The sequence below is a fragment of the Staurois parvus genome, unplaced genomic scaffold (genome assembly GCF_062004578.1).
Source record: "Staurois parvus isolate SC_StPar_1 unplaced genomic scaffold, SC_StPar_1.0 ptg000018l, whole genome shotgun sequence".
NCBI classification, from domain to species: domain Eukaryota; kingdom Metazoa; phylum Chordata; class Amphibia; order Anura; family Ranidae; genus Staurois; species Staurois parvus.
In genome coordinates this window covers 6,303,171-6,330,733 of record NW_028317814.1, presented here as the reverse complement: position 1 = coordinate 6,330,733, position 27,563 = coordinate 6,303,171, and the positions used below count along the sequence as shown (strand labels likewise).

Below are 27,563 nucleotides of genomic sequence, written 5' to 3'. Positions count from 1 at the left end.
TTTGACGCATTTTTATGCATTTTTTATGTGTTCCAGTGCATTTTTTTTATGCATTCCACTTCGTTTTTCCCTTTTTCTTCAATTTATATAGGGACATGTGCATTCCAGTGCGGTTTTGATGCATTTTTGATGCGTTCTTATGTGTTCCAGTGCATTTTTTTATGCATTCCACTTCATTTTTCCCTTTTTCTTCAATTTATATAGGGACATGTGCGTTCCAGTGCGTTTTTGGCACATTCCAGTGCAGTTTTGATGCAATTTTGATGCGTTTTTATGCATTTTTTATGTGTTCCAGTGCTTTTTTTTATGCATTCCAGTTCATTTTTCCCCTCTTTTTCTTCAATTTATATAGGGACATGTGCGTTCCAGTGCGTTTTGGTGTGTTCCGGTGTGTTTTTGATACATTTTACCACGTTTTAATACAGTTCTGTGCAGAAAAACAAAGGAAGCATGTTCTACTTTTTTTTTTTTTTCTGCGCTTGGAACTGTCTGCACTGGTGTAAACTAGGGCCATTGGAATACATGGAAAACACTGTGCATGCATTTTTGATGCAGAAAAAAAGTGTTCTAGTCCTTAGGGCCGGTTCACACTTTAGAAACACATTCCAGATGCGTTTTTGGCACATTCCAGTGCGTTTTTGATGCATTTTTATGTGTTCCAGTGCGTTTTTTTATGCATTCCAGTTCATTTTCCCCTCTTTTTCTTCAATTTATATAGGGGTATGTGTGTTCCAGTGCGTTTTGGTGCGTTCCAGTGTGTTTTTGATACATTTTACCACGTTCTAATACAGTTCTGTGCAGAAAAAAATGCAGCATGTTCTACTTTTTTCTTTTTCTGCACTTGGAACTGTCTGCACTGGTGTAAACTAGGACCATTGGAATACATGGAAAACACTGTGCATGCATTTTTGATGCAGAAAAAAGGTGTTCTAGTCCTTAAGGCCGGGTCACACTTTAGAAACACATTCCAGATGCGTTTTTGGCACATTCTAGTGCATTTTTGATGCATTTTTGATGCGTTTTTATGCATTTTTTATGTGTTCCAGTGTGTTTTTTTAAACATTCCAGTTAATTTTCCCCTCTTTTTCTTCTATTTATATAGAAGCATGTGCGTTCCAGTGCGTTTTCGTGCGTTCCGGTGTATTTTTGATACATTTTACCACGTTCTAATACAGTTCTGTGCAGAAAAAAATGCAGCATGCTCTACTTTTTTTTTTTGCACTTGGAACTGTCTGCACTGGTGTAAACTAGGGCCATTGGAATACATGGAAAACACTATGCATGCATTTTTGACGCAGAAAAAAAGTGTTCTAGTCCTTAGGGCCGGTTCACACTTTAGAAACACATTCCAGATGCGTTTTTGGCACATTCCAGTGCGTTTTTATGCATTTTTGATGTGTTTTTATGCATTTTTTATGTGTTCCAGTGTGTTTTTTTTATGCTTTCCAGTTCATTATATAGGGACATGTGCGTTCCAGTGCGTTTTGGTGCGTTCCGGTGTGTTTTTGATACATTTTACCACGTTCTAATACAGTTTTGTGCAGAAAAAATGCAGCATGTTCTACTTTTTTCTTTTTCTGCACTTGGAACTGTCTGCACTGGTGTAAACTAGGGCCATTGGAATACATGGAAAACACTGTGCATGCATTTTTGATGCAGAAAAAAGGTGTTCTAGTCCTTAGGGCCGGGTCACACTTTAGAAACACATTCCAGATGCGTTTTTGGCACATTCTAGTGCATTTTTGATGCATTTTTGATGCGTTTTTATGCATTTTTTATGTGTTCCAGTGTGTTTTTTTAAACATTCCAGTTAATTTTCCCCTCTTTTTCTTCTATTTATATAGAAGCATGTGCGTTCCAGTGCGTTTTGGTGCGTTCCGGTGTATTTTTGATACATTTTACCACGTTCTAATACAGTTCTGTGCAGAAAAAAATGCAGCATGCTCTACTTTTTTTTTTTGCACTTGGAACTGTCTGCACTGGTGTAAACTAGGGCCATTGGAATACATGGAAAACACTATGCATGCATTTTTGACGCAGAAAAAAAGTGTTCTAGTCCTTAGGGCCGGTTCACACTTTAGAAACACATTCCAGATGCGTTTTTGGCACATTCCAGTGCGTTTTTATGCATTTTTGATGTGTTTTTATGCATTTTTTATGTGTTCCAGTGCATTTTTTTATGCATTCCACTTCGTTTTTCCCTTTTTCTTCAATTTATATAGGGACATGTGCGTTCCAGTGTGGTTTTGATGCATTTTTGATGCGTTTTTATGCATTTTTATGTGTTCCAGTGCATTTTTTTATGCATTCCACTTCATTTTTTCCTTTTTCTTCAATTTATATAGGGACATGTGAGTTCCAGTGCGTTTTGGTGCGTTCCAGTGTGTTTTTGATACATTTTACCACGTTCTAATACAGTTCTGTGCAGAAAAACAAATGCAGCATGTTCTACTTTTTTTTTTTTCTGCACTTGGAACTGTCTGCACTGGTGTAAACTAGGGCCGTTGGAATACATGGAAAACACTGTGCATGCATTTTTGATGCAGAAAAAAGGTGTTCTAGTCCTTAGGGCCGGGTCACACTTTAGAAACACATTCCAGATGCGTTTTTGGCACATTCCAGTGCGTTTTTATGCATTTTTATGTGTTCCAGTGCGTTTTTTTAAACAATTCCAGTTCATTTTCCCCTCTTTTTCTTCAATTTATATAGGGGTATGTGTGTTCCAGTGCGTTTTGGTGCGTTCCGGTGTGTTTTTGATACATTTTACCACGTTTTAATACAGTTCTGTGCAGAAAAAATGCAGCATGTTCTACTTTTTTCTTTTTCTGCACTTGGAACTGTCTGCACTGGTGTAAACTAGGGCCATTGGAATACATGGAAAACACTGTGCATGCATTTTTGATGCAGAAAAAAGGTGTTCTAGTCCTTAGGGCCGGGTCACACTTTAGAAACACATTCCAGATGCGTTTTTGGCACATTCTAGTGCGTTTTTGATGCATTTTTGATGCGTTTTTATGCATTTTTTATGTGTTCCAGTGTGTTTTTTTAAACATTCCAGTTAATTTTCCCCTCTTTTTCTTCTATTTATATAGAAGCATGTGCGTTCCAGTGCGTTTTGGTGCGTTCCGGTGTATTTTTGATACATTTTACCACGTTCTAATACAGTTCTGTGCAGAAAAAAATGCAGCATGTTCTACTTTTTTTTTTTGCACTTGGAACTGTCTGCACTGGTGTAAACTAGGGCCATTGGAATACATGGAAAACACTGTGCATGCATTTTTGATGCAGAAACAAAGTGTTCTAATCCTTAGGGCCAGTTCACACTTTAGAAACACATTCCAGATGCGTTTTTGGCACATTCCAGTGCGGTTTTGATGCAATTTTGACGCATTTTTATGCATTTTTTATGTGTTCCAGTGCATTTTTTTATGAATTCCACTTCGTTTTTCCCTTTTTCTTCAATTTATATAGGGACATGTGCGTTCCAGTGCGTTTTGGTGCGTTCCGGTGTGTTTTTGATACATTTTACCACGTTCTAATACAGTTCTGTGCAGAAAAAATGCAGCATGTTCTACTTTTTTCTTTTTCTGCACTTGGAACTGTCTGCACTGGTGTAAACTAGGGCCGTTGGAATACATAGAAAACACTGTGCATGCATTTTTGATGCAGAAAAAAAAGTGTTCTAATCCTTAGGGCCAGTTCACACTATAGAAACGCAGTCCAGATGCAGTCCAGTGCGTTTTTGGCACATTCCAGTGCGGTTTTGATGCATTTTTGACGCGTTTTTATGCGTTCCAGTGCGTTTTTTATGCATTCCAGTTCATTTTTCCCTCTTTTTCTTCAATTTATATAGGGACATGTGCGTTCCAGTGCGTTTTGGTGCGTTCCGGTGTATTTTTGATACATTTTACCACGTTCTAATACAGTTCTGTGCAGAAAAAAATGCAGCATGCTCTACTTTTTTTTTTTGCACTTGGAACTGTCTGCACTGGTGTAAACTAGGGCCATTGGAATACATGGAAAACACTATGCATGCATTTTTGACGCAGAAAAAAAGTGTTCTAGTCCTTAGGGCCGGTTCACACTTTAGAAACACATTCCAGATGCGTTTTTGGCACATTCCAGTGCGTTTTTATGCATTTTTGATGTGTTTTTATGCATTTTTTATGTGTTCCAGTGTGTTTTTTTTATGCTTTCCAGTTCATTATATAGGGACATGTGCGTTCCAGTGCGTTTTGGTGCGTTCCGGTGTGTTTTTGATACATTTTACCACGTTCTAATACAGTTTTGTGCAGAAAAAATGCAGCATGTTCTACTTTTTTCTTTTTCTGCACTTGGAACTGTCTGCACTGGTGTAAACTAGGGCCATTGGAATACATGGAAAACACTGTGCATGCATTTTTGATGCAGAAAAAAAGTGTTCTAGTCCTTAGGGCCGGTTCACACTTTAGAAACACATTCCAGATGCGTTTTTGGCACATTCCAGTGCGTTTTTGATGCATTTTTATGTGTTCCAGTGCGTTTTTTTATGCATTCCAGTTCATTTTCCCCTCTTTTTCTTCAATTTATATAGGGGTATGTGTGTTCCAGTGCGTTTTGGTGCGTTCCAGTGTGTTTTTGATACATTTTACCACGTTCTAATACAGTTCTGTGCAGAAAAAATGCAGCATGTTCTACTTTTTTCTTTTTCTGCACTTGGAACTGTCTGCACTGGTGTAAACTAGGGCCGTTGGAATACATAGAAAACACTGTGCATGCATTTTTGATGCAGAAAAAAGGTGTTCTAGTCCTTAGGGCCGGGTCACACTTTAGAAACACATTCCAGATGCGTTTTTGGCACATTCTAGTGCGTTTTTGATGCATTTTTGATGCGTTTTTATGCATTTTTTATGTGTTCCAGTGTGTTTTTTTAAACATTCCAGTTAATTTTCCCCTCTTTTTCTTCTATTTATATAGAAGCATGTGTGTTCCAGTGCGTTTTGGTGCGTTCCAGTGTATTTTTGATACATTTTACCACGTTCTAATACAGTTCTGTGCAGAAAAAAATGCAGCATGTTCTACTTTTTTCTTTTTTTGCACTTGGAACTGTCTGCACTGGTGTAAACTAGGGCCATTGGAATACATGGAAAACACTGTGCATGCATTTTTGACGCAGAAAAAAAGTGTTCTAGTCCTTAGGGCCGGTTCACACTTTAGAAACACATTCCAGATGCGTTTTTGGCACATTCCAGTGCGTTTTTATGCATTTTTGATGCGTTTTTATGCATTTTTATGTGTTCCAGTGCATTTTTTTATGCATTCCACTTCATTTTTTCCTTTTTCTTCAATTTATATAGGGACATGTGCGTTCCAGTGCGTTTTGGTGTGTTCCGGTGTGTTTTTGATACATTTTACCACGTTCTAATACAGTTCTGTGCAGAAAAACAGATGCAGCATGTTCTTCTTTTTTTTTTCTGCACTTGGAACTGTCTGCACTGGTGTAAACTAGGGCCATTGGAATACATGGAAAACACTGTGCATGCATTTTTGATGCAGAAAAAAAGTGTTCTAGTCCTTAGGGCCGGGTCACACTTTAGAAACACATTCCAGTGCGTTTTTATGCATTTTTGATGTGTTTTTATGCATTTTTTATGTGTTCCAGTGTGTTTTTTTATGCATTCCAGTTCATTATATAGGGACATGTGCGTTCCAGTGCGTTTTGGTGCGTTCCGGTGTGTTTTTGATACATTTTACCACGTTCTAATACAGTTTTGTGCAGAAAAAATGCAGCATGTTCTACTTTTTTCTTTTTCTGCACTTGGAACTGTCTGCACTGGTGTAAACTAGGGCCATTGGAATACATGGAAAACACTGTGCATGCATTTTTGATGCAGAAAAAAAGTGTTCTAGTCCTTAGGGCCGGTTCACACTTTAGAAACACATTCCAGATGCGTTTTTGGCACATTCCAGTGCGTTTTTGATGCATTTTTATGTGTTCCAGTGCGTTTTTTTATGCATTCCAGTTCATTTTCCCCTCTTTTTCTTCAATTTATATAGGGGTATGTGTGTTCCAGTGCGTTTTGGTGCGTTCCAGTGTGTTTTTGATACATTTTACCACGTTCTAATACAGTTCTGTGCAGAAAAAATGCAGCATGTTCTACTTTTTTCTTTTTCTGCACTTGGAACTGTCTGCACTGGTGTAAACTAGGGCCGTTGGAATACATGGAAAACACTGTGCATGCATTTTTGATGCAGAAAAAAGGTGTTCTAGTCCTTAGGGCCGGGTCACACTTTAGAAACACATTCCAGATGCTTTTTGGCACATTCCAGTGCGTTTTTATGCATTTTTGATGTGTTTTTATGCATTTTTTATGTGTTCCAGTGTGTTTTTTTTATGCTTTCCAGTTCATTATATAGGGACATGTGCGTTCCGGTGTGTTTTTGATACATTTTACCACGTTCTAATACAGTTTTGTGCAGAAAAAATGCAGCATGTTCTACTTTTTTTTTCTGCACTTGGAACTGTCTGCACTGGTGTAAACTAGGACCATTGGAATACATGGAAAACACTGTGCATGCATTTTTGATGCAGAAAAAAGGTGTTCTAGTCCTTAGGGCCAGTTCACACTTTAGAAACACATTCCAGATGCGTTTTTGGCACATTCCAGTGCGGTTTTGATGCAATTTTGACGCATTTTTATGCATTTTTTATGTGTTCCAGTGCATTTTTTTTATGCATTCCACTTCGTTTTTCCCTTTTTCTTCAATTTATATAGGGACATGTGCATTCCAGTGCGGTTTTGATGCATTTTTGATGCGTTCTTATGTGTTCCAGTGCATTTTTTTATGCATTCCACTTCATTTTTCCCTTTTTCTTCAATTTATATAGGGACATGTGCGTTCCAGTGCGTTTTTGGCACATTCCAGTGCAGTTTTGATGCAATTTTGATGCGTTTTTATGCATTTTTTATGTGTTCCAGTGCTTTTTTTTATGCATTCCAGTTCATTTTTCCCCTCTTTTTCTTCAATTTATATAGGGACATGTGCGTTCCAGTGCGTTTTGGTGTGTTCCGGTGTGTTTTTGATACATTTTACCACGTTTTAATACAGTTCTGTGCAGAAAAAATGCAGCATGTTCTTCTTTTTTTTTTCTGCACTTGGAACTGTCTGCACTGGTGTAAACTAGGGCCATTGGAATACATGGAAAACACTGTGCATGCATTTTTGATGCAGAAAAAAAGTGTTCTAGTCCTTAGGGCCGGGTCACACTTTAGAAACACATTCCAGTGCGTTTTTATGCATTTTTGATGTGTTTTTATGCATTTTTTATGTGTTCCAGTGTGTTTTTTTATGCATTCCAGTTCATTATATAGGGACATGTGCGTTCCAGTGCGTTTTGGTGCGTTCCGGTGTGTTTTTGATACATTTTACCACGTTCTAATACAGTTTTGTGCAGAAAAAATGCAGCATGTTCTACTTTTTTCTTTTTCTGCACTTGGAACTGTCTGCACTGGTGTAAACTAGGGCCATTGGAATACATGGAAAACACTGTGCATGCATTTTTGATGCAGAAAAAAAGTGTTCTAGTCCTTAGGGCCGGTTCACACTTTAGAAACACATTCCAGATGCGTTTTTGGCACATTCCAGTGCGTTTTTGATGCATTTTTATGTGTTCCAGTGCGTTTTTTTATGCATTCCAGTTCATTTTCCCCTCTTTTTCTTCAATTTATATAGGGGTATGTGTGTTCCAGTGCGTTTTGGTGCGTTCCAGTGTGTTTTTGATACATTTTACCACGTTCTAATACAGTTCTGTGCAGAAAAAATGCAGCATGTTCTACTTTTTTCTTTTTCTGCACTTGGAACTGTCTGCACTGGTGTAAACTAGGGCCGTTGGAATACATGGAAAACACTGTGCATGCATTTTTGATGCAGAAAAAAGGTGTTCTAGTCCTTAGGGCCGGGTCACACTTTAGAAACACATTCCAGTGCGTTTTTATGCATTTTTGATGTGTTTTTATGCATTTTTTATGTGTTCCAGTGTGTTTTTTTATGCATTCCAGTTCATTATATAGGGACATGTGCGTTTCAGTGCGTTTTGGTGCGTTCCGGTGTGTTTTTGATACATTTTACCACGTTCTAATACAGTTTTGTGCAGAAAAAATGCAGCATGTTCTACTTTTTTTTTCTGCACTTGGAACTGTCTGCACTGGTGTAAACTAGGGCCATTGGAATACATGGAAAACACTGTGCATGCATTTTTGATGCAGAAAAAAAGTGTTCTAGTCCTTAGGGCCGGTTCACACTTTAGAAACACATTCCAGTGCGTTTTTGGCACATTCCAGTGCGTTTTTATGCATTTTTTACGTGTTCCAGTGCGTTTTTTTATGCTTTCCACTTCATTTTTCCCTTTTTCTTCAATTTATATAGGGACATGTGCATTCCAGTGCGGTTTTTATGCATTTTTGACGCGTTTTTATGCATTTTTTATGTGTTCCAGTGCGTTTTTTTATGCATTCCAGTTCATTTTTCCCTTTTTCTTCAATTTATATAGGGGCATGTGCGTTCCAGTGCGTTTTGGTGCATTCCGGTGTGATTTTGATACATTTTACCACGTTCTAATACAGTTCTGTGCAGAAAAAATGCAGCATGTTCTACTTTTTTCTTTTTCTGCACTTGGAACTGTCTGCACTGGTGTAAACTAGGACCATTGGAATACATGGAAAACACTGTGCATGCATTTTTGATGCAGAAAAAAAGTGTTCTAGTCCTTAGGGCCAGTTCACACTATAGAAACACATTCCAGATGCGTTTTTGGCACATTCCAGTGCGGTTTTGATGCATTTTTGATGCGTTTTAATGCATTGTTTTTGTGTTCCAGTGCGTTTTTTTTATGCATTCCAGTTCATTTTTCCCTTTTTCTTCAATTCATATAGGGGCATGTGCGTTCCAGTGCGTTTTGGTGCATTGCGGTGTGATTTTGATACATTTTACCACGTTCTAATACAGTTCTGTGCAGAAAAAATGCAGCATGTTCTACTTTTTTCTTTTTCTGCACTTGGAACTGTCTGCACTGGTGTAAACTAGGACCATTGGAATACATGGAAAACACTGTGCATGCATTTTTGATGCAGAAAAAAAGTGTTCTAGTCCTTAGGGCCAGTTCACACTATAGAAACACATTCCAGATGCGTTTTTGGCACATTCCAGTGCGGTTTTGATGCATTTTTGATGCGTTTTAATGCATTGTTTTTGTGTTCCAGTGCGTTTTTTTTATGCATTCCAGTTCATTTTTCCCTTTTTCTTCAATTCATATAGGGGCATGTGCGTTCCAGTGCGTTTTGGTGCATTGCGGTGTGATTTTGATACATTTTACCACGTTCTAATACAGTTCTGTGCAGAAAAAATGCAGCAAGTTCTTTTTTTTTTCTGTACTTTGAACTGTCTGCACTGGTGTAAACTAGGGCCATTGGAATACATGGAAAACATTGTGCATGCATTTTTGATGCAGAAAAAAGGTGTTCTAGTCCTTAGGGCCGGGTCACACTTTAGAAACACAGTCCAGATGCGTTTTTGGCACATTCCAGTGCGTTTTTATGCATTTTTTTGTGTTCCAGTGCGTTTTTTTTATGCATTCCAGTTCATTTTCCCCCTCTTTTTCTTCAATTTATATAGGGACATGTGTGTTTCAGTGCGTTTTGGGTTTTTTTTTGTGCATTTTGATACATTGTACCACATTCCAGTGCAGTTCTGTGCAGAAAAAATGCAGCATGTTCTACTTTTTTTTTTTTCTGCAACGCACTGGAACTGCAAGCACTGATGTGAACTATGACATTGACAACCATATAATCTACTTTCTGTGCATTTTGGATGCAGAAAATGGAACTGAAATGCATGTAGTGTGAAATGGCCCTTATGGCTGGTTCACACTATAGAAACGCAGTCCAGACGCATTCCAGATGTGTTTTTGCATGCGTGTTTTTGGCGCATTCTGGTACATTTTTAATGCGTTTTTTCCATGTCGCAGTGCGTTTTTTTATGCATTCCAGTTCATTTTTCCCCTCTTTTTCTTTAATTAAAATATGGACATGGGTGTTCCAGTGCATTTTTTATGCGTTTTATCGCGTTCCAGTGCAGTTCTGTGCAGACAAAATGCAACCTGTTCTAATTTTTTCTGCAACTGGAACACACTGGAACTGCAAGCACTGATGTGAAATATGACATTGACAACCACATCACCTACTTTCTGTGAATTTCTGGATGCAGAAAAAAAGCAACTGAAACGCATGTAGTGTGAACTGGCCCTTAAGGTAATGTTTAAATACCTGTGTAAATTAGCTGTGGGGGGGGGGAGGGGATTTTTTATAAATTAAAGTACAATGGTGGTGTACTCAAAATGAAAGCAAGTAAAAAATACACCACTAAGAAAATATAAATCCATGGGGGACATTTATAGAACTTGGGATCATGACGTGTGCATTTACATCGGGGGGGGGGGGGGGGGCGGCTATCAATCAACTGGTAGGAGGAATTAATGCAACAGTTTGGATGTAAGCACAGCTGCCTTTCATTAATGTGGAAGGTTGGCAATATTCTTGCAGCATTTGATGCTGGTGGTCACCCTGTTAACCAATTCAATACCGGGCAATTTTACACCTTCCTGCCCAGGACATTTTTCATGTTTCAGCGCTCTCACACTTTGAATGACAATTGCGCGGTCATACAACATTGTACCCAAATTAAAATTGTAGCATTTTCTTCACACAACTAGAGCTTTCTTTTGGTGGTATTTAATCACCGCTGGGGTTTCTATTTTTTGCTAAATTAACAAAAAAAAGACCAAACATTTTGAAACAAAACACGTTTTTCTTTGTTTCTGTTATAAAAGTTTACAAATAAATAATTGTTCTTCATAAATTTAGGCCGAGATGTATTCTGCTACATGTCTTTGGTGAAAATAACCCAAATTAGGATGTATTATTTAGTTTGTAGGAAAGTTATAGAGTTCACAAACTATGGTATAGATCTGAATATTGATCAATCCTGAAGTACTGACAGCCAATCTAATATCTTGAGGTCCAAGAATGTCAGAACAGTACAGATATCCCCCAAATGACCCCTTTTTGCAGAGTAGACAGTCCGACGTACTTCATAAGAGGCATGGCGAGTTTTTTGAAGTTGTATTTTTTTTTGTCATAATTTTTCGGAAAATTAAAAAATTTAAAAAATAATTTTCACTATTTTTTTTTTTTTTACATACATATTGTCACCAGTGCAGTACAGCATCATCATATAACTGGCATGGCTGTGATCAGGGACACTGACTGGTGACAGTATGAAAAACAAATATATATATATTTTTTTTATTTTTTATTACATTTTTTTTTTTTTTTTTAAGATTTTTTTTCATATTTTACTATGACCAAAGTAGTACAATGTTACCATAGTAACAGTGTACTACTTTGGGGAAGTGATCAGTATTTTTTTTTTTACACAATTTGCTTATAGCAAAGAATTACTTTGCTATAAGCAAGCATTTACCTGAATGAAATCGATTCATTCAGGTTTTTTTTTTTTTGTTGTGCTTAGCTGTTATTTGGCCACAGCTAATCACATCACATGACATGTGCATGTGACCTGCTGTGACCATTCACAGCTAGACACTAGTATACAATGGATGGCATGAATGAAGCCATCCATTGTATACAACTGTCATGTGACCTGCTGTGATTGGTCACAGCAGGTCACATGGTACCGGTAACAGGGGCCGGTACTCAGATCGCGCCGCTACACGGCTCTGCAACCGCGCTAACTGCGCATGTGCAGGAGGACGCCAAATGGCGTACACCCGGAAAGCTAGAGCATTTTTGCGGCCGCCAAACGGCTATAGGCCGGGCGGCTAATTGTTTAGGAAGGCCCCAGAAAGAGCAGAAACTAGCAGGATCAACAGGCATTTATTAAACACAACAATAAAAAAAATTCTTGCACAGCTACATTTATAATTCAATCAAAAGCTATTTGCAAGGGCTTCGGTTTATGTTTAAGTCATCATTCACATGGGTGTACCTATCTGTACAGCAGTGTGAAGGTTCTCTTTCACCCTCAAGGGATTCATATGTGTGCGGATAGCCAGTTTAAATAAATGACCGGTTTCATGGACCTGCATGGATTTCCAAGTGAATCCCGGAGTACACATCTGCATCAGCTCCGCATAGATGTGCGCTCCGGGGTAAGTTTGAAATTCGTGCGACTGACTACCTGTCATTGCTTTGATCAGGCTGCCTGCACATGTCTACAAAGAACACCTGTGGATCCCATGTGGGTGAAGACAACCCTTTGTACTGGTGTACAGGTTGGTACATCTGTGTGAATGAGACCTAAAAGTGAGCATAATAGTAACCCTTTCCTGAGTAGCAGTTAGCACTCCTTATGCTGAGTTCAGCACTGCAGAGTGTAGGTTGTCTAATCCAGCCATTCTAAACCAGGGTGTCTTGAGGTTTCTTCAGGGGTGCCCTGGCAAAATGTCTACAAATTGCTCAAAACTTGTATACAAGCCAATGGGTGGAACAAGCCTGCCTTTTAGTTACACAAAACCACAGGTTTTCATTGTGCACCATTACGACCTTCTGGCCATCGGCGTTCTGACAACCAATGACCATCATTTGATAAGGAGGATGTCCGCTTCCTGCACAGCATCCTAGGTTGACCCTCCCCTGCCCCTCTCCATCAATGCTGGGGTCACATCAGCTCAGTGATTGAGAAAAATGGAGGGAGAAGAGAAACACTGGAATACTAGTCAGTACCAGTGTGCAAAAGTGTATTTGCCTTAGAAGAATAAATCACTTCAAATGTTGTGTGTCCTAAGTATGTGGATGTTGCTGTGTTATATAAAACTATCAGAATACTTTTTCACATTTTAGAATGGGGTGCCCTTTTCAAATTCTGGACAGTCTTGAGGTACCCCATTTTGGAATGGAGTGCCTCAAGACCGTCCATAATTTTAAAGGGTGCCTCAAGACTGTCCATAATTTTAAAGGGTGCCTTGACTGAAAAAAGTTGAGAAACACTGGTCTAATCTGACAGTTTTTAGTGACAAGGAAAATATATTACAGTAGAACTATAGGCAAAACTTTTATTTTCCTGCTTTTCTTTTGGTTTTTAACCTAAATTTCCCATCGGGCATTCTCTTTGCTTCCTGTCCCATATCCAAAACAGGAAGCAAGAAGAAATCCCTCTCAAGTGAGGCAATTCCTGGTTGTTACCAGAAACAGTGTCCCCATTGAAAGTTTTCCCCACTAATCATGTTCTGGTGACAACCCAGAATTGGGGATTTTCTTTTACTTTCACTTTTGGTAATAACCGTAAACAGGACAAATAAAGAGGGTCTCCCCTTAAGGGAGACACACACAGCAATAAAAACCTGCTGGGTGTTCCAATGCTTATGGCCCTAGTTCACATTTCTGCGACGTGTTGTCTGCTTTCTGATGCCTTAATGTGCCAATATAAATAATATGGCCAATTCTGTCACTGAAATATCTATGGTGAAGTCCATCTGATTATCCCCATCTATGATCACATTATGACAATATACTGCTTGAATTGATTTATCGTATCTTCTGTAGTTTATTGGTTGATACGCGGGTCAGGATGCACAGCAATCCTTACTGATCTACATCCTGTATACATACCTATTATTTTGTTACCTGTATGCCATGTGTTCAGAAATGTATTTACAGCTTTTCTAAATGCTTTTATTACTCTGTATCACTTCTTTCTTGAAATCAATAACATTTTAAGTGATCAAAAAAAAAAAAAAAAAGGCCAATTCATAACAATGGCAGGGCATAAAACACATAATTGTTGCTAACGAAAGTAGAAACACAAGTGCAAAACCAGCCTTCATATTTGTTATTTGTAATGGATTTTTTGTGTGTAATGTTTGAGTTAAAGCCTTTCAATCGAAAAGGGAGCTCTACTTAAATGTAAATACTGTAGCTCCAAGAAGACCACACTCGAAAATGAAAACCTTGTGTGTCAATAAGTTATGCACGTTGTGGGAACTCGCTTAAAAGTGGTATAGCTTTTCATTTAAAGCACACAGCGACTCGCTTCTTTAAGGGCCTTTTTGCCCAATTTTATTTAAACAAATGTCCCATAACATAAAGCTTCCCACGCAGGGGTATCCACCATCAAACAAAACAACGATTCAGCCTCCTGGCTTATACTTAGCTTGATGTCTGTCTCCTGAAGACTTCTTCAAGAATTATGCCTCTTGCACACAGCTAGTCTCTAGCAGCCCCTTGCTGCTATTGGCTTCCACCTCTCCTTGGTGGAGCCCTCCTGACTCCTGTCTTCCAGGGTGGAGCCCAGAACCCTGGTCCTGACTCTATGAAAAGGTCTGCACACACCTGTGCAATCAGTCTCCTGGCCATTCCCAAAACCTGGTCCCAGGATTGGAGATTTCATCCCTCCCAGATCTCTTTGAAATCTCCAGGCTCCATATCCCAAAACAGACCTAACAAACAAAGGAGGAAAGTGAAAAGCCACTTTCCTCCGTATCAAACACTTACCCTGGAGCCCCTCAACCTGCCTTGTTGAGAATCCTGGGTGACAGATCGCCACACTGTCACAATGTGTAAAATTTTATATAATAATTAAATTATTGATAGGCCAACAGCTTAATTAAAAAAATGGTTCTAGATCTTAGAGCAGGACTAAAATCACTGTATAATTGTGAGTGTCTGTGAGGGGTCCCTGACTGGCACCAGGAACTTCTCCCCAGCTTCTTCAGGCTTAATTTCCACTCTAATTGGTTGAAAATAGCTGTACAGAATACAGTAAAGCTTGCCATACACATTAGGAAATTATATAATTCCCCAGTCTATGCTGAAGAGCGCAGGTGGAGGAATCTCCCCTGCTGGATGTTGCATTCTAGCAACAGTCAGAGCACCTGAACAGTGTATGTATCTGATTGGATGCAGGTATTTGGTGTATGGCCTGCATAAGGCTAGAGCTGTGTTGTGATACCAAAATTGAAAGTGTTTAATCGCTAGAAAACAGATGGAACAAATGGCTTGTGATAGAGTGAGCTACACAAGTAGTAAGTAGTTGCGATATCAATCCCACATGATTAGACCAGCCGTTCTCAACCAGGGTGCCTTGAGGTTTCTTCAGGGGTGCCTTGGCAAAATGTCTAAAAATTGCCCAAAACTTGTATACAAGCCAGCGGGTGGAACAATCCTGACTTTAAGGCTGGCCATACATTATACAATTATCTTCCAATTTTCTGCCCAATTTCCTTTAGATTTACCTTCAACTGTGTAGTGCAAGGGCCCGCCTAATTGGATACAACTGAAAGTGTTGTTTAGGTTTGTCCTATTATATGGTTTTTGGTAAATCTAAACCAAAAATCTCCAGATAATTGTATAATGTATGGCCAGCCTTAGTTACACAAATCCACAGGTTTTCATTGTGCATCATTACAACCTTCTAGACAGCCAATAACATCATCAGTTGATAAGAACGTTGTGAGCTGCCTGCACAGCATCCTAGTTTGAACCCTCCCCCCTCTCAGTCAGTGCTGGGGTCACATTAGCTCAGTGATGGAGAAAAACTGAGGGAGAAGAGAAACATTGGAATACTAGTCAGTACCAGTGTGCAGAAGTGTATTTGCTTTGGAAAAATAAATCACCTCTAATGTTGGGTGCCCTACATGTGTGGATGTTACTGTTTTCCCATTTTAGAATTAGGTGCCTCAACACTCTCTATCATTTTAAAGGGTGCCTCAGGACTGTCCATCATTTTAAAGGGTGCCTTGACTGAAAAAGGGTTGAGAAACACTGGATTAGACAGTGCTCCAATCATGGCTGATTGATTGCTACAAGATGCTGCTACATGTTTCTTGTGTTCCAAAAATTGTTTTTAGTTGTGATCATAAAGAATAACATCTTAATTAGTGCCCATTCACATCTGTCCACGTGAGAACATGCATGAAATTGTGTGCATTTAAGCAGGACACAGAAAAGTGTGTTTTTATGGTACGTACGCTGTGGTGCCATACATTGCTAATGGAACCCCAGTGCATCTTGGTAATGCTAACACACGTGTTTTAGTGCAACACAACAACACGTCATATTTTATATGCACTTTTTTGGTGTGTTTTCTGTGCTCTTGGGCAGCCCATGAATAAATGATCTGCCCAAATCTAAGCATGTAAAATGCGCATAATATGGTCCATCTATGCACATGTGAACCTAGATCTAAGCTAACATACAATGATAAGGATCCAGGTTATTGTCAAATCACAATCATGTAACTAAAATAAGAGATTCTTATCCTAATCAAAGCTTTATGAAATCAGCCCAATGTATATTAAATCCTTCTCCATATTGAAGCGGGTTGCTTATTTCTGATTGTTCTAACTGTGGGGGGGAAGTTCTATAAACTGATTTAAACTTTCTGTTCCAGGCACTTGCCGATGATCGCAGCTTTGCTCCATGGTCGTGTGCACTTGAATTTCCATGAATTTCGTCAACAGAATCATCTTACGTTCTTCACACATGTTTTGGGTATTTTGGAGCTCCTGCAGCCCCAGGTGTTCCATAGTGAGCATCAAGAAGCCCTCTGGGACTGCCTTCTTTCCTTCATCAAACTTTTACAGGTAAGAAAATGTGCCCCCTGCTCAGAGACTAGTTTGAATAATTCTGTTAAAGGGCATGTTTCTTTTAGTAGCACACAGTACTGTAAACGGTGAGTAAAAGGAAGCAAGATTTGTAATTTGTTAGTGGAGGATTTAGAGGACTTTTTTTTTGTAGCGTTTTTTTGGCATAACAGACTGCTTTTGTTTTGTGTACACTGCCTAGTATTGACCTGCCATTACTGGAGGGGTATCAGAGAAGACAGTCTGCCATAACATGATTTACAATCATGTACTATAGATATATCCAAACTGTGCTCCCATAGTAGAGCCTTTGATGATCCTGGATGCACACTTCTGAGGACGTCTGTCGAAGGGACATGCTGGAAAACCAGCATCTGATCAGTACTTGGAGCCAATGACTGCAAGAGCTGCTCAGTGTGTTCCAGTTGGGGGGAGGGGAGTTGGAGTCCCCCTATCAGAACACAAAAGCACAGTGGGAGACATTGCTGTGCCAACATTGCTTAGTACAGCGATCTTTCAGTTTTTGCTTTTTTTTTGTTTGGTCAGCTTGTTGGTCCAAACAAACTATTTAAAGTGACAGGAAACAGGCCTTGATTCAAACTGATGCGATGCTGGAAATGCACTGGAATCACTGCGTTTTCCGCACCACATATCAATCTCACTGTGTTCATGTGATCCACTGTGGGTGTCAATTAAAAGTTAACGACGCTCCAAAAGCAGGTTGCAGAATGCTGTCAGTTTGACTGAATTGGTTTACATGAGTATGAACACCCATACGATCCCATTCCAGTGCAGCCAAAAATAAAATGGTGCCTGCATCTTTTTCGTGCAGGTGCGGTGCGAATTGAGCCATACAAAATGATGGGCTCAAATTGCACTGCACAGAATGACGTGATTTTCACAGGAATGCGGTTCAAATCACATGCAATGTGACAGTGTGAACCGGGGCTAAGTCTTCATTCAACCCAGGTACACCGACCTGTGTTGATCAGCCGTGGCTCAGTGCAAGGACGCTGTAAGAACAATTGTTCCCTAGATGCCTTGAGTACACCAGACAAGTACATTGCTGTGTGTTGCATAAAAATGCATCATGCTGCATATTTTAAACAAAGCAATACATTTCAGGGTGTCACAACATGCTGTTTTGCAAAGAGTTAAATGAAATGTGTTTTTAACTTCTTAACTGCTGTTCTGCTTATGTTTAGAATTTCAGAAAGTATTCCAGGCAGCTGGCTGCCTTCATCAGTAAGTTTGTGCAGTTCATCCACAAGTACATCACATGTGACGCTCAGGCAGCTGTGTCCTTCCTACAGAAGCACTCTGATCCCCTACAGTAAGTGATTTAAATACTAAACATCTATAGTACCCTGATTACATATGTAATTACTTTTACTGTAAGCCATTTGTGTCAAAGCTTGCAGCAGAAATGTCGCTGGTTCCCTGACAACTGCAGTGTGCTATATCATTGTGGTTTAATGTTGTTGTTTTTTTTTTCTTTTTAATTATAAAAGAGACCCATTGATATAGAAATAATAGCATTCAAACAGTATGCTTTGTGACAAAGACCTGTGGATTCATTGGGTACAATGTCACTTGCTACTGCTTTCATTATAGACTTTCAATTGTGTTGAAGGATTCTATAAAGCTGAACTCGAGGTAGATTTAAAGAAATGATGTATAAAATTGATGCAGTTTTGTATTTCTTAGTAAATCCATAAATTAATTTTTAGTTCAAGCAGTGTAACTATCTGAATTTAACTTAGTTTTGCAGTCCGTGTAAAGCAAAGCTAACCCAGGGGCAGAGAAAAGCAGTAGAAAGACTCAGTCAATTGTCCTGCAGTATAGATAGCATGCTGACAGGAATAGGGTGCAGAGTGACAGAGAGATGAGCTCATCCGTGTGCTGCTTCTCCTTTGACTGTCCAGTCACAGGCAGGGTTGTGGAAAGAGAACCCATAAATGTTACTTAACTGCAGCAGAGAAATTGTGTAAATATCAGAACCAGATGGGCAGCAATACAAATCCCTTGGGTGGTAGAGCAACTCCTGTATTTTAACACGTGTATTTAGATTTTTGCTTGTTAAAGATGGCTGCTCCTTGCAGTTAGATGTTGTTTTTTTTTTTTTAATAAAAAATTTAATTTTTTAAAAATTTAATTTTTGAGGCTAAAAGAAAACAAATGTCTATAATCTCAAGAATTTCTAAGCTCCTATCCTCTTTTTTTAGTGGTGTCGGTGTGCTGTTTAGGTGATTTCCCCTCACTTACTGTTCCACAAACACCACAAGATGTAAAATGAAATCTCTCCAAAGTTAAGGAAATCACCTTTTAGACAGTTTGCAAGAATAGAATTATGTATTGGAAGATCTTCCCACACCTCCTGTATTAGCAACAGTCATAACATTGTGGATTTCCTGTTACTTTTTGTCCCACTGACAATGATTTTTAAGACAAATAGAAAGGTGAATCTCCCAATAATAACCTGACGGGTTTAATCATTTCCCTCTCCATCCAAAACTGAAACCACACATTTTGCCAAAGATGTGCAGTACTTAACCACTTCCAGTCCGGACACTTTAACCCCCTTCCTGACCAGGGCAATTTTCAGCTTTCAGCGCTATCACACTTTGAATGACAATTGCGCGGTCATGCAACACTGCACCCATATGAATTTTTTACCATTTTTTTGAGACAGATAAAACTTTATTTTGGTGGTATTTATTCACCGCTGGGATTTTAATTTTTTTTGCTATGTAAATGAAAATGTCCAAAAATTAAAAAAAAAATCATGATAATGATAAGGACAATTTTACAGATGAAGTTAACATTCAATTACATTTTTTTAGCAGTCTAGTAATTTGATATTTTTTGCAGATGATTGAATATTGTTTTCCATTGTGTATACCAGGCTTTGAACTATAAAATAAATTTCAATTCTCAGGGGAACCCTGATAAAATGAATTAATTAGGGATCAGTGGTATAAATGCACTTTAAATTGGTGGTCATTGGAAAGCATGCCCCCCTTACAGTGGGCCAACTACCACCCTTGTAGACAGGAAAGAAGATCATTGATGTTATGCCATTGGCTCTGCCAGGTGGTGCTATACCTCAAACTATGAAGGCACCTGTCCGCCAATCAAACACAGCTTTAGGAACAAACGTGCTGGAAACAGCATTTTGATTTGACAACATTTCTCAATAATGAATAGGTGTAGAATTTCTGTTGATGGTCAGCATTTGAAATAAAAGACAAATATAGTTGTCATTCATTACATTTTGTGAAAAGTCATAGGCTTTCTACTGTCCTCTTATCCAGTCTTCCTCATGACGCACAATGCAGAAGAGGAACTAAAGTCTAGAAATCTGAAAGAGTAAAAGCACGGGCTGGTGGATAAGTCCACCCTAGTGCCCACACTATGGAGTTTCAGACTCTGTGTGCTCCACCAGTATTGTTAATCACTGAGGAAATTTTTATTTTCCCAGAGTTTGTAGTCATTGCACAAAATAAAATACACACCTGCACACACAATTTATTTCAGGTACTTATATAGCGCTGTCAGTTTACACAGCGCTTTACATATATATTGAACATTCACATCAGTCCCTAACCCTCAAGGGGTGTACAATCTAAGGTCCCTAACTCACATTCATACATACACATACTAGGGCCAAGTTAGACAGGAGCCAATTAACCTACCAGCATGTCTTTGGAGTGTGGGAGGAAACCGGAGCACCCGGAGGAAACCCACACAAGCGCAGGGAGAACATGCAAACTCCATGCAGGAGGCGCCATGGTCAGGAAAGTACAGATCATAAACATGAGTACTATGTCTTTTTCCTGTAAATGTCTATGGATGCATATAGACAAAAGTAATGTAAGGGGAGACATCACAAAGTTATGATAAAAGTAAAGGTCACTAAGACATGGTAAGATTAGCAGAGATAAAGTTATCTCCACAGTCAGATAGTATTATAATGTTAGAGGTCACAATGAAAATGATGTAAACATACATTGGTGCTACCACTCATACAAGAAACAGAGCAACACATTCCAGAGCTCCATGTATATGAGAAACAGGTGAAAGATGTCAATTCCTTAGAGAGGCAAGAAACAAAGTAAAAGAGAAAGAGATGAAGGAAAACAAAGGGGGTGGCTGGGGGGGATAGGGGAGAGGGGGATACCACCTATACCTAAGAGGCCTCAGAAGAAGCAATTACAAAGGCCTCAAAATTGGAGGAAAACCAGATGGTCTACATGATTTTGTAAGATTCAGTCTTATTATCCTCCCAGGCTATCATGCATTCAAGTTATTCGATCCTGTCCATTTCACAAGCCCCATCAGCCAAAGAGGGAACAGACAGTAGGCGCCAATGTCTATCGATAACAGAGCGTGCTGCTGTGCGAACATGTTGAATTAAAGGAGAAGTTCACCTTTGGGAACATGTTACATGTTCCTCCCGTTTTTAGGGTGGAATGTGTAACATGTTCCCATAGCTGCAGCCGCGTCTGCTAACCCCCTCCCTCCCTCTGACAGTACGGAGAGAAGTTTCCCTGTACTATCTGTCAGATTTGAAAACCGCGCGGCCGTGGGGGGCTCCACCCCCACGACCTCGTCATTCATTCACGGACTTCCATGAATTAATGAACTGCAAGTCCCGACAGCCTTAGTGGCTGTGAGCTTGTAGTTTTCAATGAACTACCACGGCGCTCCACAGCTGACAGGTCTGCAGGAGACCTGCATGGCATCAGCGATCTACTGATCGCTGGTGCAATGCTTTCCAGGCTTCATTGGACAAAAATAATAAATGCACATTTCTTTACCTGCAAATAAATGTGCATTTATTATTTTTGTCCAAAAGGTGAACTTATCCTTTAAGCTTTTCTTGATTTGTCTATAGGAGTCTGGCAACATAGAAAGTACAGTTATGCAAGGTTCGTTTGGGAATTTGTCTGATGATTGTAGTATTTTATCCCAGAAAGGGATAATTTGTGCCCCAGATATGCGGGCCCATACTGATCTCTAACACATATCCGGGATGATATGATCGAGGGTTAATTATTTGCAGTGTAGTAGGGCAACAATACCACCTAAACACAATGCAGTAATTATGTTCCTGGCGATAAGATGCTATAGATAGTTTAATGCAGGCCATAAACAGGTCGTTTATTGGCCGAATTTTGTTCACACGAAAAATCGGCTGATATTCACGCCGTTATTGGGGCCAGCCCGTCGGCTGTTTTTCGCGGATCTTCTTGTTTATTTTTATTGTTCATGCTGGAAAAACCATGAAAAACGGCCGTTTTTCATGGAAATTGGTGGCAGCATCGGCAACGGGGCCGACCGATTTTTTGTTTATCAGCCGACAATTCGGCCGATAAACAGCCCGTCGGTGGCCAGCCTTAAGGAAAGTGCCAGTGTTTTTCCTAATCCATATCATCAGGTGATACTGTACATTCAGCTCCCACTCCTATTTAGATAGGAATAGCAGAGTAGCTGGATAGGAGGTGTTTAGGAGGATTCGATAAATCTGGGATAGTGAGTGTACACACACAGTTAAACTGGTATTAAACACTGGTGCATGTTTATTAAAGAAATTGTGAATGTTTTTTCTGTATGGTGACCTCTCTACTCTTAATTTTCCAGTGCTTTGTCATCAGAGAACAATGATCTTACAATGCTTAAGTCCCTGCTAGCTGGTCTAAGCCTGCCCAGCAGGAGTGGGACTTTGGAGAAGAACCAGGATGAGGACAAAGAAGGTGTGTTGCAAACTATGAAATAGTATTGTGTGTGACCTCAACTATTCAGTGCAGTGTTTGGAAAGTGACCCAGGTACAGCTCCATGGAACAAGTAAAATCACTTGGTGAACTGCCAGTGCCATTGAAAAAAATGGCAATATTGCTGAGATTAGAAAATCTATCTAGTTTGATTTAATATTAAGTGCCCAGTGATTCATTGAAGCCAAATTGAGGAAGATTATTAGAATGCCTCTCAGTACTGTTACCCTGTGCTTTGCAATCTTGTTTCTTTAACTAAACCTATCTACACAAATTTTCCGAAGACTTAAGAGTAGTTTTCATGACACTTAAAATTGAACTTCATGAATTAGATAAAATCTACCCTGGCAGAGGAACCCCTCCACACTGCATGCCCATTTGGTCTAAGGGTGAGGTGGATAAGGTATAGGGATAAAGTGTAACACATACCTTTTACTTGGCTTCATCTGGCTCCTTCCAACTAGTCCGGAGCTGATGCCTCTCCAAGGACCTTAGCGCCCAAGTTGCAAGTTAACATCTTCACATACAGTATACTATGGGATTATTAGCCCCACGCTGTATGTGATGACACCACAGGGACTGCCCACAACCCTCCTGAAGATTGAGGATAGTGCTGAGGCCTGCCAGAGCAAGACATGGGCAAGTAATACATCTTGCAAATGGTAAAAACCTATGCGCTGCTATGTTCAAAATATAGTAATAATATCAGGGAAGAAGATTGATGCACTCACTACTCTGGTGTACTCACACTTAAAATTTAAATAAATGAAAAACTGTGGTGCGCTATCTCATACATAGAACCATAGGCTTTAGAAACACAAAATGACAGTCCAATAAAAAAAAAAAAAATGTTATTTGAAAGAAAATTTTCTTGGACTGTCACTTTGTTTCTAAAGCTTATGGTTCTATTTTTGATAGGACACCACATTTTTTTAATTTAGGTAATACATCTTATTACTGCACCCCAAACTGAATGAGGAACTGCAAGGGTAGAGCTTGTCCAATTCCCAGAGTTCAATTTAAGGCCCTTTTCACTCTGCCATTCCAATCATGTCCGCCTGTCAGTTTTTTAGGTGAATCTAATCGAAGTGTCCATTCATCTCCATGGACAGGTGGGTGTAATTGGACTTGTGTCCTTTTAAACCACCTACCCCCGGGTCCAATACAGTCCACTAAAAAAAAAACAAATGGAGATCTGTTCACTTCCATTTAGGCAGAGCAGTGTAGTCGGGTGGTAAATGGACAGTGGAGTCCGTTTTACTTCTGACCGCCCATTGCGCAGAGCAGGCTCTCTCTATGTATGCTCTGCAGAAACTGAGCAGACACAGATGTGTCATCTGCTGGCTCTGCTCCAATCAGCAGGGGATCTGTGAACTGATCCCTTGTTGATCAGAATGAAATCTGCCCCTTGTGAATGGGGCCTAAGTCAGATGGGCCCTAGCATTTCCAGGAGAGGTCAACATAGGTAATGTTCATATTTCTTTTATAACAGGTTTGCTTTGAAGTCTGTTTATTTAACCACATATAGACGGAAATTGAATGGGTGGTCCAATTAAGTGTCATTTTGGTAATATGCAGTAGAATCATTAATTTTGTGCCCTGAAACATGCCAATAATTCAACTGATCCATGAGATAGGAACCAGTGCGTTATTTGAGCCGAAAAATACTTTTGCTTTGAAAACAGTGGAGTGCAATCCCTGGCTCATTGTATGTTTGGCTCTCTAGTGGTCAGATTTTTGTAAAGTTCCTAGTTTTGATGAGTTCCTATTACCTTTATGATACTTCAGTCTTGCCCCTGGGTTCTTACTGGTTTTACATAATGGCCAGTAACGAAGGGCTTCTGATTGCTTTAGAACTGCTTCTCTCTTCATACAAGTCTATTTGAAAAATGACAATTTTTATTGAGGTCGATTTTTTGAAAATCGTTTATAGGAGAACGACAAGGTATGTGTACAAAGTCACTGGAGGGGAACCTGGTGTATTTCACCATACTTAGATGCCTGTAGGCCAGTACCAAAAGAAAATGAGAGTAGAGAGAGAAACTCAATGTTCAGACTATCAGCCGGAGCCTGGTCCAGCCACCTCTGTGTGGTTCAGTGTAAGCAAATCTCTGAAATGACATACAAGTCTATTTATATGAAAAAGTGGCTAAAGAAAGTCAGCTGCACCTGTTATGAATTCTGAAGTATTTCAGACGTTGCAAATGCACATAAAAGTCAGTTGACATAGTACATTTTACAGTACATTTATGTCCTCTTATATTATGAGTGTTAACTTACAACTGAAGATTTGGTTTTCCATTATTATCAATGTTATAACATTATTTTTTCCCATGTTTTGGCAGATGAGTGTGCTGCAGGATCACTTCCCCTAGTCAGTGTCTCAATGTTTACACCTCTCACTGCTGCTGAAATGGCACCTTTCCTTAAGAGGATCTCTCGTAGTCATACAGTAGAAGGTAAGTTCCTGTTTTTCTGCCCATCTTCTAGTTTTAAAAGTTTCTGCAGGAAGACTGTTCATTGGTTTACAGTCCACAGCTCATTACCTTCAACAAAAGAGCTGAAGTCCTTTTAGGCTTCATGTACACGAGCCTACCCTGACCACGGGAAAATGCAAATCGCGGCAAAAACGCGGTACCGCAGTTGCCATGTTATGCCACGGTTTTTCCGTGTTTTGCGTTTTCCCGCGGTCGGCAGTCAAAACGTTCCTATCTTGAACGTGATTCTTCCGCGTTCAGGAGAGGGATGTTTAACCTCACCTAAACATAGCAGCTCCTCAACTCTGCTAAAAGCCTATGTGTACATGGACACACAGGCTTTTATGGAGTTGAGTTTAGGAGCTTTGGCAAAAAAAATGCCAAAAGCTCCTAAACTCAAGTTTAGGAGTTACTCGTGTACATGAAGCCTTAAACTCTGTATCTTGCTGGTAGCTCTGCATGTTATGTTAGTCTAGGTCAGGGATGTCAAACTGGCATCCCTCCTGCTGTTGCCAAACTACAAGTCCCACCATGCCTCTGCCTTTGGGAATCATGCTTGTAACTGTCAATCTTGCTATGCCTCATGGGACTTGTAGTTTGGCAACAGCTGGAGGGCCGCCAGTTTGACACCCGTGGTCTAGATCATATAGCGCTTTCACCAATGAACTTCCTTTTGTAAATGTGTTCTGGATCTTAAACTGGAACCACACCTGTTAAAAACATAAGATCTCTCTAGGCCAAACGGACGTAACATTCTGATTATTTTTCAGCACTTTTCATTAAAGAAAAAAGATGCACTATAGCTTTAAGAAGCCACTCACTAGTATTTTAGATCAATTAACAAAAGAGGGTAAGAAAGAAAAAAAAATCCCCTGATTTGTTTTGTATCCCCAGTCGTATACAGTCACTGACATAGTGGGGTTTATTTACTAAAGCTGGAGAGTCCAAAATCAGACTCCCTTCTGCATAGAAACCAATCAGCTTCTAACCTCAGCTTGTTCAATGAAGCTTTGGCAATGAAACCTGGAAGCTGATTGGTTTCTATGCAGAAGGGAGTCTGATTTTGGACTCTCCAGCTTTAGTAAATAAACCCCAGTATGTCCACTAAAGCAATAGAATATGTTGCAGTTTTTGGTACAGGATATCCCATTTTTTTAACAACCTAAGTATCTTCTAGAAATTAGAACTGTCACAGGAATTTTCATTTTTTGGAAATTTTTGGTGGCTATGTCTGAGGAAGCAGATGGAACTTTATGGTTGTTTTTATGTGTTCTATTTTTCTGTTTACTCACCGGCTTTGTTGTAAATAGCCTGTTTACAGAATTTAATAGCCCTAGGTGACACACAACTGAATGAGTCAGAGCTCCCCTTTGTATGCTACTTCTTCGTTCTTTGAGAATCCTCTGACATTTGTTTCTACTTTTATACTGTGTGTATGTATACACCCCTATAGTAAAAACAGATGCAAAACATACATTTAAAAACTCATAAACTTTAACAAGTGCATAAAATTCAAAATCACCTGAAAACATTATACAACCCCAATTCCAAAAATTGGGACGTAGTGTAAAATCTACATAAAAACAGAATGCAATGATTTCCAAATCTCATAAACCTGTATTTTATTCAATATACATAGCAAATGTTTAAGCAGAGAAAGTGTACCGTTTTAGTAAAAAAATAGGGTCATTTTGAAATTGATAACATGTCCTAAAAAAATTGGGACAGGACCATGTTTAGTATGGTGTAGCCTCCCTCCTTCTTTTAACGACACTCTCAACATCTGGGAACTGAGGAGACCAGTTTCTGGAGTTTTGGGAGGGGAATGTTGTCCTATTTTTACCTGATATAGGATTCTAACTGCTGAACGGTCCTGGGTCTTCTTTGTTGAATAGTTTTTGTTTAAAGATGCACCAAATATTTTCATGTGGTGAAAGGTCTGGACTGCAGGCAGGCCAGTTAAGCACCTGGACGTTTCTATTAGGAAGCCAAGCTGTTGTCAGAGATGCAGAATGCGGTTTAGCGTTGCTCTGCTGAAATATGCAAGACCTTCCCTGAAAGACATCTTCTGAATGAGAGCATATTTTGCTATAAAACTTGGATATTTTTCAGCACTGATGATGCCTTTCCAGATGTGCAGGGTTTTGAAATGAACGCTGATAACAAGCCGGAAGGTTTCTCTCCTTTTTTAGTCCAGAGGACGCGGTTCCCATGGTTGCCAAGAAGAATGCCAAATTTGGATTCATCTGACCACAGATCTGTTTTCCACTTTGCAGCAGACCATTTTAAATGAACTTTGGCCCTATGATGATGGCAGCATTTCAGGATCATGTTCAGATATGACTTCTTTGTGTGATCGAGCTTTGAGTTGCTTGTTTGGTTGGCACTGCAGACTTTGTTGTTGGGGCCTTAGCAGTACATATTTCTTTCCTTATCCCTCTCTTCTATTTATGGAAATACTGGAGTGTATTGTTTTTGGTGTGTGTGTCTATATGATGTTGACATCAAATTGCTCCATCTTTTTTGGGATAAAATATATATATTTTTTTTAATGTGATTAGGGCAATAATCATTTGTAGTGTTTTTGGAATAGACTGTAATGTACTCCTTATAATCGAAGTTATGCTTGAACACCTCACATATGCCCCATTATCTTACCTTTCCCCTATTTAGGT

General features: G+C 39.4%; 1 protein-coding gene across 1 annotated transcript in view; it reads left to right on the top strand.

The window, feature by feature from the left end:
• The window catches only part of INTS1 (integrator complex subunit 1), a 206,492-nt gene that overhangs the window by 160,811 nt on the left and 18,118 nt on the right, over positions 1-27,563 (top strand). Inside the window, exons 42-45 of the mRNA XM_089682295.1 lie at positions 16,444-16,636; positions 17,842-17,969; positions 22,280-22,392; positions 24,757-24,870. Coding sequence (XP_089538421.1) covers positions 16,444-16,636; positions 17,842-17,969; positions 22,280-22,392; positions 24,757-24,870 — 548 coding nt within the window. The remainder of the gene's footprint in view (positions 1-16,443; positions 16,637-17,841; positions 17,970-22,279; positions 22,393-24,756; positions 24,871-27,563) is intronic.